General features: G+C 47.8%; 1 protein-coding gene across 1 annotated transcript in view; it reads left to right on the top strand.

The window, feature by feature from the left end:
• The first annotated feature begins 2,273 nt into the window (after window positions 1-2,273).
• Window positions 2,274-13,470, top strand: part of SUSD3 (sushi domain containing 3) — a 30,153-nt gene continuing 18,956 nt past the window's right edge. The window contains exon 1 of the mRNA XM_053954162.1: window positions 2,274-2,811. Within this exon, the coding sequence (XP_053810137.1) occupies window positions 2,610-2,811 (202 nt within the window). The 5' untranslated portion in view covers window positions 2,274-2,609. The remainder of the gene's footprint in view (window positions 2,812-13,470) is intronic.

Below are 13,470 nucleotides of genomic sequence, written 5' to 3'. Positions count from 1 at the left end.
CCAGGAAGGTGGTGGAGTCACCGTCCCTAGAGATGTTTAAGAAAAGACTGGACGTGCCACTCGGCGCCGTGGTATGGTTGCCAAGGTGGTGTTAGGTCATAGGTTGGACTAGGTCATCTCAAAGGTATTTCCAACCTAGTTAATACTGCGATACTGTGAGTGAAACCTATAGCTGGGAGAAGAGGAAGAGTCGGGGCAGAGTGAAGCCATTTCCCTGGGCCAGCAGCATATCACTGATCCAGTAACGGCAACAGATCTGACAACCCAACGGATCATTTCACGTCACTTCTAAAGGTCACATTTTTCTTGCAGCAATCTAATTGCTGAGCTTTTAGCTACCACACCTGTGCATGTGTGATCTGACTAAACAGAAGCTGAGGCTGAGAGCTACTATTCTCCTTTTCAAGAGCTACAGAACAAGCAACAGGGTCTGCCAAAGTCTCTGAGCAGTGTAGGCAAACCCAAGAGTCACTGCCTGGGTCTGAGGGGCTGATGCTCAGCTGAACCAGCCTCAGCTCCTGAGGCTCAGGGAAGAAGGGGATGGCAGCAGGGCCAGATAGGAGAGGAGAAAGGGGATCAGCTTGCTGCTGCTGGAGGGCTGGAAAGCTGCCATCGCTGGGCTGGGATGTGGGAGCATGTCCCTGTTTGGCCAGGCAGCGAGGGGCAGGCAGTCCCTGCCCGGTGCCTGCAGCTGTCCAGGCAGCTTTGCTGGAGACTGTCACTTCAGTAGTCTTGTGCCCTTGGCATGTCTGGGGCCAGCTCTAATAACTAGGATTAAAAGAAAGGCAATGTCTTAAGGCAGTTTAGTGAAATCCAACAGTCAAATAATCCCTAAGAAAAAGCAGCAAGTGTCTGGCTGAGGCTGCATGGCTTCTCCTGATGCTGAAGATGAAACCAGAGGCCTTAAAAATTATGAAAGCACTCACCTGCAACTAGGGAGGTGAGTGATGTTCTGGGGTGTCACACCACAGAGCTGCCTGCAGTGTTCAAGGACATGTGGAGCAAAATCAGTGCTGTTGGGTTATACATTCCCTTACAAAGCAAATCTGAATGCTGCCACGAGGTGAGTGGAATTCAGGTGCTGCTGCTTAATTTGCTTCTGTGAGTAAGGAAAGATTTGACTTGCAACACACTTGTGTTCAACTTGAATTGTGTAACAGCAGCTGCAGGGGTAGTGGCTTGCAGAAAAACTACTTCTCTGTCTTTGGTATTCCTCTGGTTTCACTGGACTTGACTGGAGGAACTACAGTTTCTTGTTGACTTTAATTAGATTGATTAATATTTGGCATTACCGGAAATACAAAGCTAATTTATAAGCTGCAGCATTTTCAAAAATGCTGAGGTTCTGCTATAATGTGACTAAGCATTGCTTTTTGAATGTGGTTTAGTAGTAGGATGGAAATAGCAGACCCTTATATCTGCAATATTCCTGAGGCCTCCCTGACAGATAAGCTCATAGGAAAGAGTGCTATGGCCAGCAGCGCACTGAGTGGTGTCACCTTTTAATGTGGGCATGATCCTGCTCCATTTGATGTTTCCAGAAGAACCTTAAGAGGTTTTTCAGTCTATTTGGTGCACCTTGGAATTTAATTTCTCTAATCTGCTCCTGCAGACTATTTTTTCCTTCTAATTCCAGGTGAAAAAAATAATGAGAGGGTATATAACAAGTGGAGAGACTGTTAATAGCTGCAGTGCTTGGTGTGGGCCTCAGACCATAAGCTCAGCACCAACACACAGAGCTTCCTCAGCAGAGCTAGTTGTTCCTCCTCTTGTTTTTTGTGGACACACAGTGCAGACCATTAAAGGCCTTTTTTGGATCCACTGCCAGTGTCAGTAAATCAAGGATCTCAACAAACACGGCTGAGACCCAGACTCACTGTGGTAATGCTGCAAAGGCAGTAAGTGGCAGGGGGTGACATGGCCAGGATGTGAAAAGCACAAAATGACACATGCAGTGTATGCAAGGCACTTGGGTTTCACCAAGTAGCCTGTGCGTGTTTGTGTGTGCCACCCAGCTCCGGATAGGATGATGGATCTGGGAACCATCCAGTGGGTTTAGCTGCAGATCCCAGCAAAAACAAACACAGTTTTGTAGACCATAAACTGGATGTATGCGAGAGATTCTGCTCCTGGAATACAATCACATAAAGAGCAGTATACTGTGTTTGCAAGATCAGACCCATGAGAACCAGACTGGGGTACCTGAGGCTCTGCAGGCTGTGACCACCGGCCTGGCTGCATCGGGGACTGATGGCAGGCAGTAGAGCAGAACAGGCAGCGGGCAGGGCAGGCAGGGCGGGCAGCGGGGGACAGGAGGCGGACAGAGCAGGCAGGGCGGGCAGCGAGGAGCAGGCAGTCCCTGCCCGGCGCTGCGGCCGCTGCCGCATCCCCGACTGGCCCCTCATGGGGCGCCGCGCGGGCCGGGGAAGGGCCGGGCCAAACCCCGGGGCTGTCAGGGCACGGCGTTTTCCCGGGCCCCGAGGCTCCGGCAGCGGCCCGGCTGCGCCAGCCCCGAGCGGCCCCTCCTCTCGCTCCGCTGCCCCTCCTTCCCCCGCCCCGCGGGTGTCGCGGAGGGGTCGCAGGGCGGGCGCCCGTCGGGGCTCCACGGGATGGACCGTGCTGCGCTGCTCCCCTCGGCCCGGCCCCGGCAGAGGGCGGGCGGGTACGGGTGCGGTGCACCTGCGGGAGGCTCGGCGCGGAGGGGCTCGGCGGCACTCGGCGGAGCCATGCCGGCCGCCACCGCACCCGGGCTGGACGCGCTGCACTCCTCTGCGCTAGCGCGGGCCAGCGGCGGTCCCCGCGGATACACAGGTACGAGCGTGGTCCCGCGTCGTTCCTCGCACAAGTTCCCTCCTGCGTCACAGCGGAGGGGAGGGACGATGCTAGCGGGGGTAGCGCTAGACCCCAGGGTGCAGGATCCCTCCCGTGTAGGGATGCGGGGTGACCGGGACAGGATGCGGTACCCTTGGACAGAGGTGTTGTATGTCCCCGGGAAGGGGCGCAGGAGACCCCAGCCGGGGTTGCGTTACCTTCCCACTCAGCTCCGGAACGCCGCGCCGGGCAGGGGCACCTCCCGACCGACACCGTGCCTCCTCCGGCTGGTCCCGGCAGCCGCGGTGCGCGGAGGGGACAGTGAGTGATCCGCGCCCTGAAGTTCTCGGGCACGCAGCACCTCGAGACAAGTGTGCTGGAGCCGTCCCGGAGCCACCCCGGGCACGAGGGGATCTCGGCGGGTCCCGGTGACCCTGGGACAGCTCTCCCGGGGCTGCACTCGGGGCGCCGAGCGGGGCCAGTCAGGCGGAAGGGCCGAGCACCGGCCGGGCTGCACACAGCAGCCGCACTCCAGAGCCGTCCGAGCGGCTCGCCCGTGGGGCTGCTGGGGCCCTGCTGGTGGGTGATTGCACCCAGAGAGGAGGCGCTGCGGTTCAGTGATAGAAGTTTGGGGTTCAGTCGCTGGGATGGCCACGGGCACAGGGGACGAGTGCGTGGGGGCAGAGGGGAGTGTCTGGCAAGGATGGAAGGTGCTGGTTTTCAGAGACATCGCTCCTGGGCGCATATCACCGGGCTGGGAAGGAAATTAAGATATCAGTATTTTAATGGAATATGGTAATACATTGAGGGGTGGAATGAGAAACCAATCAAAGCTTTTTCCTTCTTATCTTTTTCTTCCCTGAAGTTTTGTTACTCAGTTCGATTGCATAGACCATAACATCCTTTCAAAACCTCTTTGGCTTAAGTGGGTTCTATAATTTGGAGGTAATGTGAAGTGACAGAGGGGCTGAACTGGTGGGAGATATCCACTGCACAGGGCTGTGGCATTGGTGGATGTCTGGGCCTGGAGGGAGCAGAACCATGGTCTGGACCTGCTGGCCCAGACAGCAGGAGATGCATGTTCCCAGCCACAGGCACCTCTAGAGTCCAGGACCAAGGTGAGATGGAAGGATGCTGGAGCTTGGTGTAGCTGCTTGCTGGGGTTTCTTCCTCTTTTCTTCAGATCACAGGGTAGATGGGCTTTTCCCTGGCTTCAATGCAAGCAGAGCTGAGTGCTGCTGAAATCTGGGGACCTCCTTCTCATGTGCAGCCTGTCCTCTCATATCCTTACGATTTATTTGGCTCATGAAGTTCTGACAGACTTCATTAATGACCTGGTTTTGTTGTGCCTATAAAAATTGGCAAATGTATTTGGGCTACTAGCGTAGCAATGCTTTAAATTATATCCTCTGAATGTGCTTGACTGTTTAATTTGAATTTAATATAGCAGTTAATTTGAAAATGCGAAACAAGTTCTAGGAAATGTGCTTAGAGAATTAACTCAAACTTACGTGTAGACCCTATTGCTGTAGCATGATAGTGTTGCTAATTACTGACTTTTCTCTTTTTGAAAATAATGTATATTTGTCTGCTTTTATATGTTGTGTCAAAGTCTTGTGGGGTTGGGTTTGCCCACAGTAACAGGAGTTTTGGAAGTGGCATGTCCTGTGTTACACTCAGCCTTTCTGATTCTGTGTAGGTTATCTTGCTCTGTGTAGATCTGTGGCAAAACAGCTAGAAATGCTAATCTGCCAAAAACTAATTGGTGTTCAAATTATAAATCCACCCTCAGTTAATCCCTTAGGTATCTATAGACCTGGCTCCTGTCAACCATGTCTCCAGCCAGAACAGTAAAGACCATTTTTTCCAAGCCAACTACACCAAAACTGTGGAGTAGGAGTTCTCAGTAAGGTGCTAAACTGGAATATGCTGGGTCAGGGCTTGGCTGTGCTGCATTGGCTGTAAGACCAGCAGTGATGCTTGAGCACACAGGGCTTTGCCAGACCTTAGCGGGATGTCGGCTCTTCATGCTCTTCGTGCTCTTCACCCTCTCTGCTGATTCATGGGGCTTTTCCGTGGTGCAATTCCATCTTTGCAAAAAACCATTTGGAACTATTGAGTCAGGTGGATGTACTGCTGGCAACCCTAAGCAGTTTAGATAGCTAAAATGATGTCTACTTGTATAATTTTAAATTAAACTCTTGTTCATCTAAATGTGACCATGTTATTTATACATCGATGTTTGCTGCCAATTATTGCACAGTATCTTTCATTGCATCATGTCCTTATTGGTGATCCTTTTTGATGCTGAGTGCCTCCTTACATTATTTCAGACCATGAGCAATAAGGTGATAGTAAAGATTTGCACGGATAAACTCCCTCACATGAAAAAAATGTGGCAGGATTTCCATTTGAATTAATGCATGAATGAGAGAGAAATTAAAGGAAGTTCCTTAGTACCGCCCTGATGCCTGTAGTACTTAGAGGTCTTAGAACTTCCTGAGACACAGCTGTGAGATTCAAACACCCTGCACTTTTCCTGGTCTTGCCTTCTTTTGAAGAACTGACAGGAGCAGGGAGAACGATCCCACCCTCTATTTGGGGAGGGTCAGCAGTGTGCTTCCCTGAGGAGCTGTGGAAGCCTGGCTTACCCTGAGGGAAGGTCAGCAAATGTGTAGGGTGGGAGCATGGGGTGAGGGAAGAGCAAAACAGATGTTTTGCTGAAAAGAAGCCTTCTGTACTGTGCCTCTTGTGCTGTCACAGCGGCATTTACAGTGTTACTGCTGTGCTGCGATAGTGTTCTGTGGACACTCATCGACCAGTGCTTGCCAGGCTCAGTAAATTCTCTGGAAAGCCTCTGAGATTCTGAAAGGCTTGTGCCAGGTGACCTGAGCACTCTCCTGCCCTGTGGGAATCACCATGGAACACGGTGCTGTTGTCAGCCCGTGCCACTGAGGTACTGGTGCCTCTGAAGCTGCCCAGATTATACTGTGGTCTTTGGTGAAACAGGAAAAAGAGAGAGGAGCACAAAGGCATATCATTGGCATATCATTATTTTTAGTCTGTATGTTGCTGAAGTGGGAGGCTCTGGCCCTCCAGTTATCCAGTGTGGTGCCTTTTTATTGCTGTAGTTCCTCTCATTCCTCAGTACCCTCCTGTAGCTCTTTCAGACCAGGTAGCACGTACCTCTGCCAACACAGAGATGCATCGACAAACACATCAGTGCAGCCACAGACAGAGTGACAATAAATGCAGGATCTGGCAGAAACACTCATTATGACAGGTTTTAAATTAGTAGGTCTCGCTGCTGGGCTTTTGTCTGTAGTTGTGGTTCTGCCTTGTTCCTTCACTTACCAGACCAGGGAAGAGGAGAGGTTTCATGAGGTGCGAAATGCTGCAGGCTGCAGTGAATGCTCTATTCAGACCTAGTTGTGGAAGGAATTATCTAGCAGACACCACTGAAAGAAAGGGATGGGGTCTCTTGCTTAGAACAGATATAAGTTGCTTTGCTGGAGGATAGGAGCGGGACAGCACGTATTGGCTCAGTTGTAGCCTGGATGTTGGTGGCCATGGTGGGATGCCAATACCAGGATGGATGTACTTATGGTGACTTATGGTGTGACTTAAGCTGTCTGTCTGTTCTTTTGTTGTGAGCAACTTTATTTTTTCTGAAGAGTTTTCCTTGGCAGTGCAGAAACTGAAATTATGTTACTAAGAACTTACAGTTGCTCTTCCAGGACAGCATCGAAGCCAGGAGCACTGCTACTTTGCAGTACGGATGCATAGAATTTTATCACCTTGTCCCTGTGATCCTCAGATGTGGTTCTGTTTCCAGGCTGCAGAAGAAAACATGGATCCCAAATTTCCATTTCCACGGGGCAGAAGGTGATACAACTTGGAATATATGGGCTTGTCATTTCCCCAGGGCTATTTCTCCTTTCTTGTTCTCCCGTAGAGCTCAAAGTCAAACCTTGTTTTAAGTAGTGTAAAAGAAGTGGCAGTTGCAAAATGTCAGCTAATTGGCTTTATCTTCTGTACTGCAAGATGTTAATCTGAGTGGTTAGGCATTTGCACCAGGCATTGATACTGCTTTGAGGGAAGGATTTTTGGGCTTGTCATTAAAGGATTAGAACAGTACAAAATAGAGAAGGAAGAGAGCTTTTGAGTTTTCTGAGTCCTCCACAGTGCAAGATTGTTCCCTGTGGTATTGTCTAATGCTTCATCCTAGCTACTCTGAAATTACCTAGGCTAGAGAGACAGACTATTAGTAGACTTCTGAATTTCAGTTAATGAATGAGGTGACCTGAATGCTTTGGATCCAAAACATTGAAATTTAAAAAATCACAAGTCAGTCTTAAAAGACAAGAAGCACCCCAATGACAGTGGTTAACCCGGCATTTTCTGGGTGGTGTGACGTGGTCTATTTTAAAGGGCAAAACTGCTGCCAGTTTTGCTGTTCCCACTGTGTCAGAGCCAGGACATCCTTGGACCTTCCCCCTGGAAATGCAGAGCATCCCCAAGGATCTCTACAACTCCACAACAAAGAGATTTATAACTATGATGGAATTGACATGATTTTGCTTATTAATCGTGATTGCCACTTACTATGTGCACTGTAGAGTCTTGCCTTCAATATTATGATGGAGACAAGCTAACGCATAGGACAACTGTTAGTTTTCATTTAGGCATTTAATTGACATGCTGTCTTTGAAATGCAGCTGCAGATGAGCAAGCATGTTATTCTAAAGAACAGTTTTGACTGGCTTAGTGGATTGGGATTGGCAGAGAGGTGATTTTGCAGTCTGCATGAGCGTCTGCCTCTCATTTGGTTGTCAGATGACAGAGAGAAATGCAGAAGTTGCAGAATGATGAGCAACTGCTCCCCAAAATAAATCAATTCCCATGTCTGCTGAGGGTCTCAGGGATGGGGTTAAGCTGGTGCCTGGATTACAAATGAGCCTTTGCAGCAGAGCAGAGCCCCTGTGGCCCAGCAGCATCTTTAGGGGGCTCAGTAGCTGCCTGTGCCTAGCAGTCACAGCTACCTCAGCCCAGATTGGAGTGGTGGTGGCTGGTAGAAGCAGTGTTGGGGAAAGGGATGGGTTAACTGCTTGCCTTTCCTTCAACAGACCTGGGAGAGATGATTCCATTGTTATTTCTGAGATGAAATAAAGTCAGTCACAATGCTGCTCATGTATTCCAGACTCCTAAGCAGAGTAGCTTTGATTGGGAATGAATTTGAGGAGAGGTCAAAATGGGGATGGAAGATGAGTAGGGTGAAGTGATGGTGTACAAAACTCCCTGAGTGCATGTGTGTGCTGGGAACAATGTGTGGGAGGATGATCTGGCCTGTGGGAGCTCGGAGGGGTGCAAAGGGTAAGTTTTGGGGTTTGATTTTTCCTGTTCAGAAGAGTAGAAATCTGTGCCTTTGTGTAAAAGCAGAATTACACCCAGGAAGGTTTCTGCTTACAGCCACAGTTATTTCCAAGATCTTTGCTAGTTGAGTGGGTCAAAAGAAGCATCTGGACTGGACATAGGGGTTCTACTTTGCTCTAAGAAATGGTGTCGCGCAAAACCAGGGGCAGTTTTGCACAGGCAAGAGAGCTCTGGTGTTTGGCCCATTATTGTTAATACCTGCAGAAATTTAGATTAGGACTACGGTTTTCGTTCATTTTAATCTGTTTCAACCCAGAAGCTGAATTCTCAGGTGTAGCCCTGAGTTCCCTAGCCATGTACCAAGGAAGGGCAGGACATGGGGCTGCCATCCTCTGCTCTGCTCTCTTGAGCTGCTTGTCATTCTGTGCATAACTGACCTGCAATCCTTGACTTTTTAAATGGGAAAAAGCAAGCAAAATGCACTGGTTCCCTGTCCTTATACTGGTATTCTTGTCAGTCTTCATGCCATCTTGCACCAATTCCTGTGTGCAGAGGCTGAAAGGAGGTGTGTTTATTGACTTGTGCTGTTAATCGTTGCTGTGCCTGAGCAGTTCCTGGCAGGATGCTGCATGGCTCTCACCGAGCAGTTTGTAGGTTACTCTGGTGGCCATGGCCAAGCTGCATGTCCCTCTGTGTGAAGCCCAGAATAAGAAGCCAAACTGTCAGGAAAAGAACCAACCAGGAGAGAAGAAAAATAAAAAATGATAAAACCACAGAGAAGGGTTTTTAATCTGGCTGTTGGTTTCTCAGCCCATGAATGACTTCCAGCACCATAATAAAAGGCATGCTATTGCTAACTTTTTCAGACTGGTGTCTGAAAAAACAATTATTCACAGAAATTCTTGCTGACAGTTGTGGATGTCAAGTCACAGTTCTGTGGTGTGCATTTCACAGCTTAACACAGCAAACCAAGGACAGGATTAGCTTCAGATTGCTCTTGGGAAAGACTTAGGGAAGCCAAAGTGGGCCAGCCAGGGGGAGAGAATGCAGGTAAGGTCTGTATCATCCAGGCTTGTCTTGCTTAACAGGGTGGTTGGAAATTCCCCATGAAAATTAACAAACCTGTATTCCATCATCTGTTTTAAAACAGGAAAGTGGTTTCAAAGATAAAAGGTTGAAAAGTTTCTATATTCTTTACAAATCAGTTCTTTGTGGAAATGCAATTCCTATGTTTTAAGCTTTTTGGCAAAAAATTAATATATAACCATCAAGTAGCATGCAGGTCTGGTCCACCTGAAATTTCACACTGGGGGTGGATTTTTAATGACTGAATTTTTTTTTGTCCAGCTCTGGACCCTTCCTCCTTGAGAACTTTATTGGTCAAGGTAGGTCAGTGCAATGTGGCCCCAGCCATCCATAGAGGTTGTGCTCAGTCTGGCAAATATTGTGCATGAGCAAGAGGCCACCGGCCACATCGTCCAGGCACGTCTGCTCTTATCAGCCCTGCTCAGTACCCCAGCATGTGCATGTTGCTGTGCACAAGCCAGATCAAAGAGTTGGTGAAGGCAGATAACCCAGAGCCAGGCAAGGCAAATATGCAGCCAGGCTGAGCTCTGTGTCCTAAAGGACCCAGAGCAGAGGAAAGAACATGTTGAGGGTGGGCAGTGGACACACAGGGATTCTGCTCTTCCTCCAGGGATGCTGCAGGAAGCTTCCCATGGTTTCAGCACACAACATCTGTCCTGTCCACTTTTCTGGTGAGGCATCCTTCATCCTTTCTCTATCCATGGCGCCGAACAGAGATGTGCTTTCCCTGTGGAAATACATCTGGGGTTTCTTTTGGCTTCTCCAGTGGCTGGCTTTCCAGCTAGTGGATCACTTTGCATCCTCTTCAGAAATGTTACAATTGTTTAATGAATGAGAGATTATTCATGAATACTGGGGAAAAAATAATGGTGAAAGTTGAAATTATAAACATACAGACTTCACTGGCCCAATGAAGGATACCAGCAAGGGTGTGCCCACCAAAACCTGTCTGAGAACAGAGGGACCTGGTGGCAGAGGGAAAGTGCACACTTGCCCTGAGACTCCCATGCTGCAGGTCACACGGTGACCTAAGAGAATGATGAAGCTCTGGCACAGGGTGCACAGAGCAGCTGTGGCTGCCTCTGGATCCCTGGAAGTGTCCATGGCTGGGTTGGACAGGATTTGGAGCAACCTGGGATAGTGGAAGGTGTCCCTGCCCATGGCAGGGGATGGAATGGGGTGAGCTTTAAGAGTCCTTCCAACCCAAACCATTCTGTGATTCCATGAAAGCAATGCTGCCCAAAACGTGATGGACATGGGAGTCTCAGCACCTGAACCTTTGCATGTTGTAAATTACATGTGCTGAAAAATCAGTTTTACCTACAAAACATACCACAGGATAAAATGAAGGAAGTGGGTAGGAATGAGCCTGAGGTATCTGCTATAACAGAGGTGGGAGGAGAGCTTATTTGAGCGTGAATTTGTAAACACAGAAATAAACTCTCCTCAAATACCTTTTTGCTCTCCTTCTTAAGTGCATGGAAATTAGGTATTAATGGGAGAACAAGCTTTTCTTAAACAGTGTTTTTACAAATGTTTAATGGTGACCTGTAAGAATCATCAGATATTGGGTTCCCTCTATAACACTTTAAAAATAGTTTTATCAATATAAACATGGAATGTTTTATGGGGAATATTTTCATTCAGAAATGCTGATGTGAGGCAGGTGCCAGAACCACAATATTAATAAGCTGCATTTCTTTTGTCAGGTAATGTGTTCTGACAGATGTGTTCCTTAGGTACCTGCAAGTTTTACCCTGTGCAGTTTTCCAGATGTTTCTCTATGTGACTGACCCAGAGGAACAGTCCTGAGGCTGCTGTTCAGTTCTTGCAGGTCTCCATCAGAATTTGGGGTGTGAAGCTCCTGGAGCAGTGGTGGCCAAGCCTGGCCCTGCCTCTGAGGTGGTCCTTGCAGTTATGGGTGTGCAGAGGGCTGTGTTTTTGTCCACGTGGTTTGTGCCACACCTGAACCTCCAAAGCTTCCCCCAGGTAGTAATTTCATAGAACTGTACCTGTGTGTTAGAAGGCAGGCAGATCTGTAAGAGCTTTCCCACATCTCCACAGCAGCTTCCCAGGGACTGCAGCACAACTGGGGACCTCGGTTAATCTCTGCAGCTTCTATAGCCTGGGTCTCGCCCTGCGCTTTTACTGTAGGTCTGGTATCATGTTTACACTAACTTCTTCAAAAGCCATGCCAGCATCTGGACTTTCTCCTGGGAGGATCAGATCCTGGTGGCCATTTGTTGGTTTAAAAGCCCAGCCCCAGCAAGACTTGTGCAAGGAAGCAAAGGCATGGTGGCAAGGAGACCAGTGCCAGGGCCAGACAGTTTCACTCTATACAAGACGGTTTGCTACATCTGCTTTATTTCATATTTCACTTCTAGCTGCTTTTCTTTTGCTTTTTAACAGAGTGACCTCTTCCCAGAGCTCTTCTGTGAGACTGCTGTGGATGCTTAAATGCCTGTGTTTTCAGGGACACCAGTTTCTGAGGTGTTCTTCTGTAGGAAAAGAGACTTGCAGCAATAATATTGGTGTGTTTATTTTCTATAGGGTTGATAGAGTCTAGTGTTCTCTTTCTTTCTGGCATCTAGTTATTCCAGCATGTTTTAGTGATATTAAATTGCCAACAGTAAGCAATGTGACCTTTGTGTGTTTGGGAATAATGAGGCAAAGACATGGATTGCTCTTTTTCTGCACAGACAGCAAGTGGCAGCCTTGCTAACATGCTTCCAGGTAATTCTGTAGTTTAGATCATTTTGGTAGATACTTATGCAATGTATTTGATATTACTCACTGTTTTGCTGTGGAAGGAGCACAGGAAATGTTTACCAGGCAGGCATGCCTAGGTTGCTCTCTCATTTCTTTTTTCTTATCAGCAAAACATAAACCCACAGCTTGCTGACAGTGAAACTATAGGTTTCCTCTTTTTGACAAATCAATTTTGCAATACAGATAATCCTGGCTGTGCATGAAAAGAGATATTTTGGATTATTTTAAGTTTTGCATTACTCTCTATTTTTCACTGCCTGGAAATTATGTATGTGTTTATTTCTGAACCCAGAGGTTGGGTGATTAAGAGTTTATGGAGGACACTGTGCTTTAGTGTCTGTCTTTACTTTGAGGACTGTTATTTGTCATATGAAATAACCTGTTTGTTGTAGCCAGTGCCATTCTGCACTGCCAGACAGCAGCATCAGATTCAGAGATTTTCTGAACACTGGATATCCTCTCAGCATGAGGCCAGGCTGAGAACTGCGTTTGTATAAATCAGCTCCTGCTCTACAAAAAGCTGCAGAAATAGTTGCAGAAACAGGAATCACAGAACTGTAGAATCACAGGAGGTTTTGGGTTGGAAGGAACCTTAAAGCCCATCCAGTGCCACCCCTGCCATGGCAGGGACACCTCCCACTGTCCCAGGCTGCTCCAAGCCCTGTCCAGCCTGGCCTTGGGCACTGCCAGGGATCCAGGGGCAGCCACAGGTGCTCTGAGCACGCTGTGCCAGGCCCTGCCCACCCTCACAGCCAGGAATTTCTTTCCAATATCCTATCTAAATCTACCCTGTTTCAGTCATTCCTCCTTGCCCTGTCCCTGCAGGCCCTTTTCCAAAGTCCCTCTCCAGCTCTCTTGTAGGCCCTTTAGCCACCGGAAGGGGCTCTGAGGTCTCCCCTGAGCCTTCTCTTCTCCAGGCTGAACAATGCCAGTGCTTCCACCCTGTCTCCAGAGCAGAGAGACTCCAGCTCTCTAATTAGGGGATTTATTCAATTTTACAGTTTTTCATTTTTACATTTCTGGGTGCCAGTTATGGAAACCAAGACCTGAACATGACATTTTCTAGATATTTATAAAAGAAATACAAATCAAAATTTAAATTGGGTCAGTACAAATTTTTGTGTTTTACCAGGCCGCAGTGCAGCCTCAGACACCAGTCTCAGTTGAAAACAAAAATAAAATTAATTATATTAATAAAAACAATAATAAAATTCTTGACTGTAGTAGATTTACTGATAAACATGCCTGAAGAGTATTCAAAAAATAACTCTATATGGAACATCTGCTTATGTAAGTATAAGGATAGAAGCTTACTTAAACATGTTTCTTTGGAGATGTAAGGGTAAAATTAACCCAGCAGAAAAGTGAATGCCATGGCTAACTATGAAAACATTACAGGTAGCTAATAGTGGACACTAGAGCTTGCAGGAA

This window comes from Vidua chalybeata, chromosome 12 (assembly GCF_026979565.1).
Source record: "Vidua chalybeata isolate OUT-0048 chromosome 12, bVidCha1 merged haplotype, whole genome shotgun sequence".
Lineage (NCBI taxonomy): Eukaryota > Metazoa > Chordata > Aves > Passeriformes > Viduidae > Vidua > Vidua chalybeata.
The sequence above is the reverse complement of the archived record's forward strand: the minus strand, read 5'-3'. Positions and strand labels throughout refer to the sequence as shown.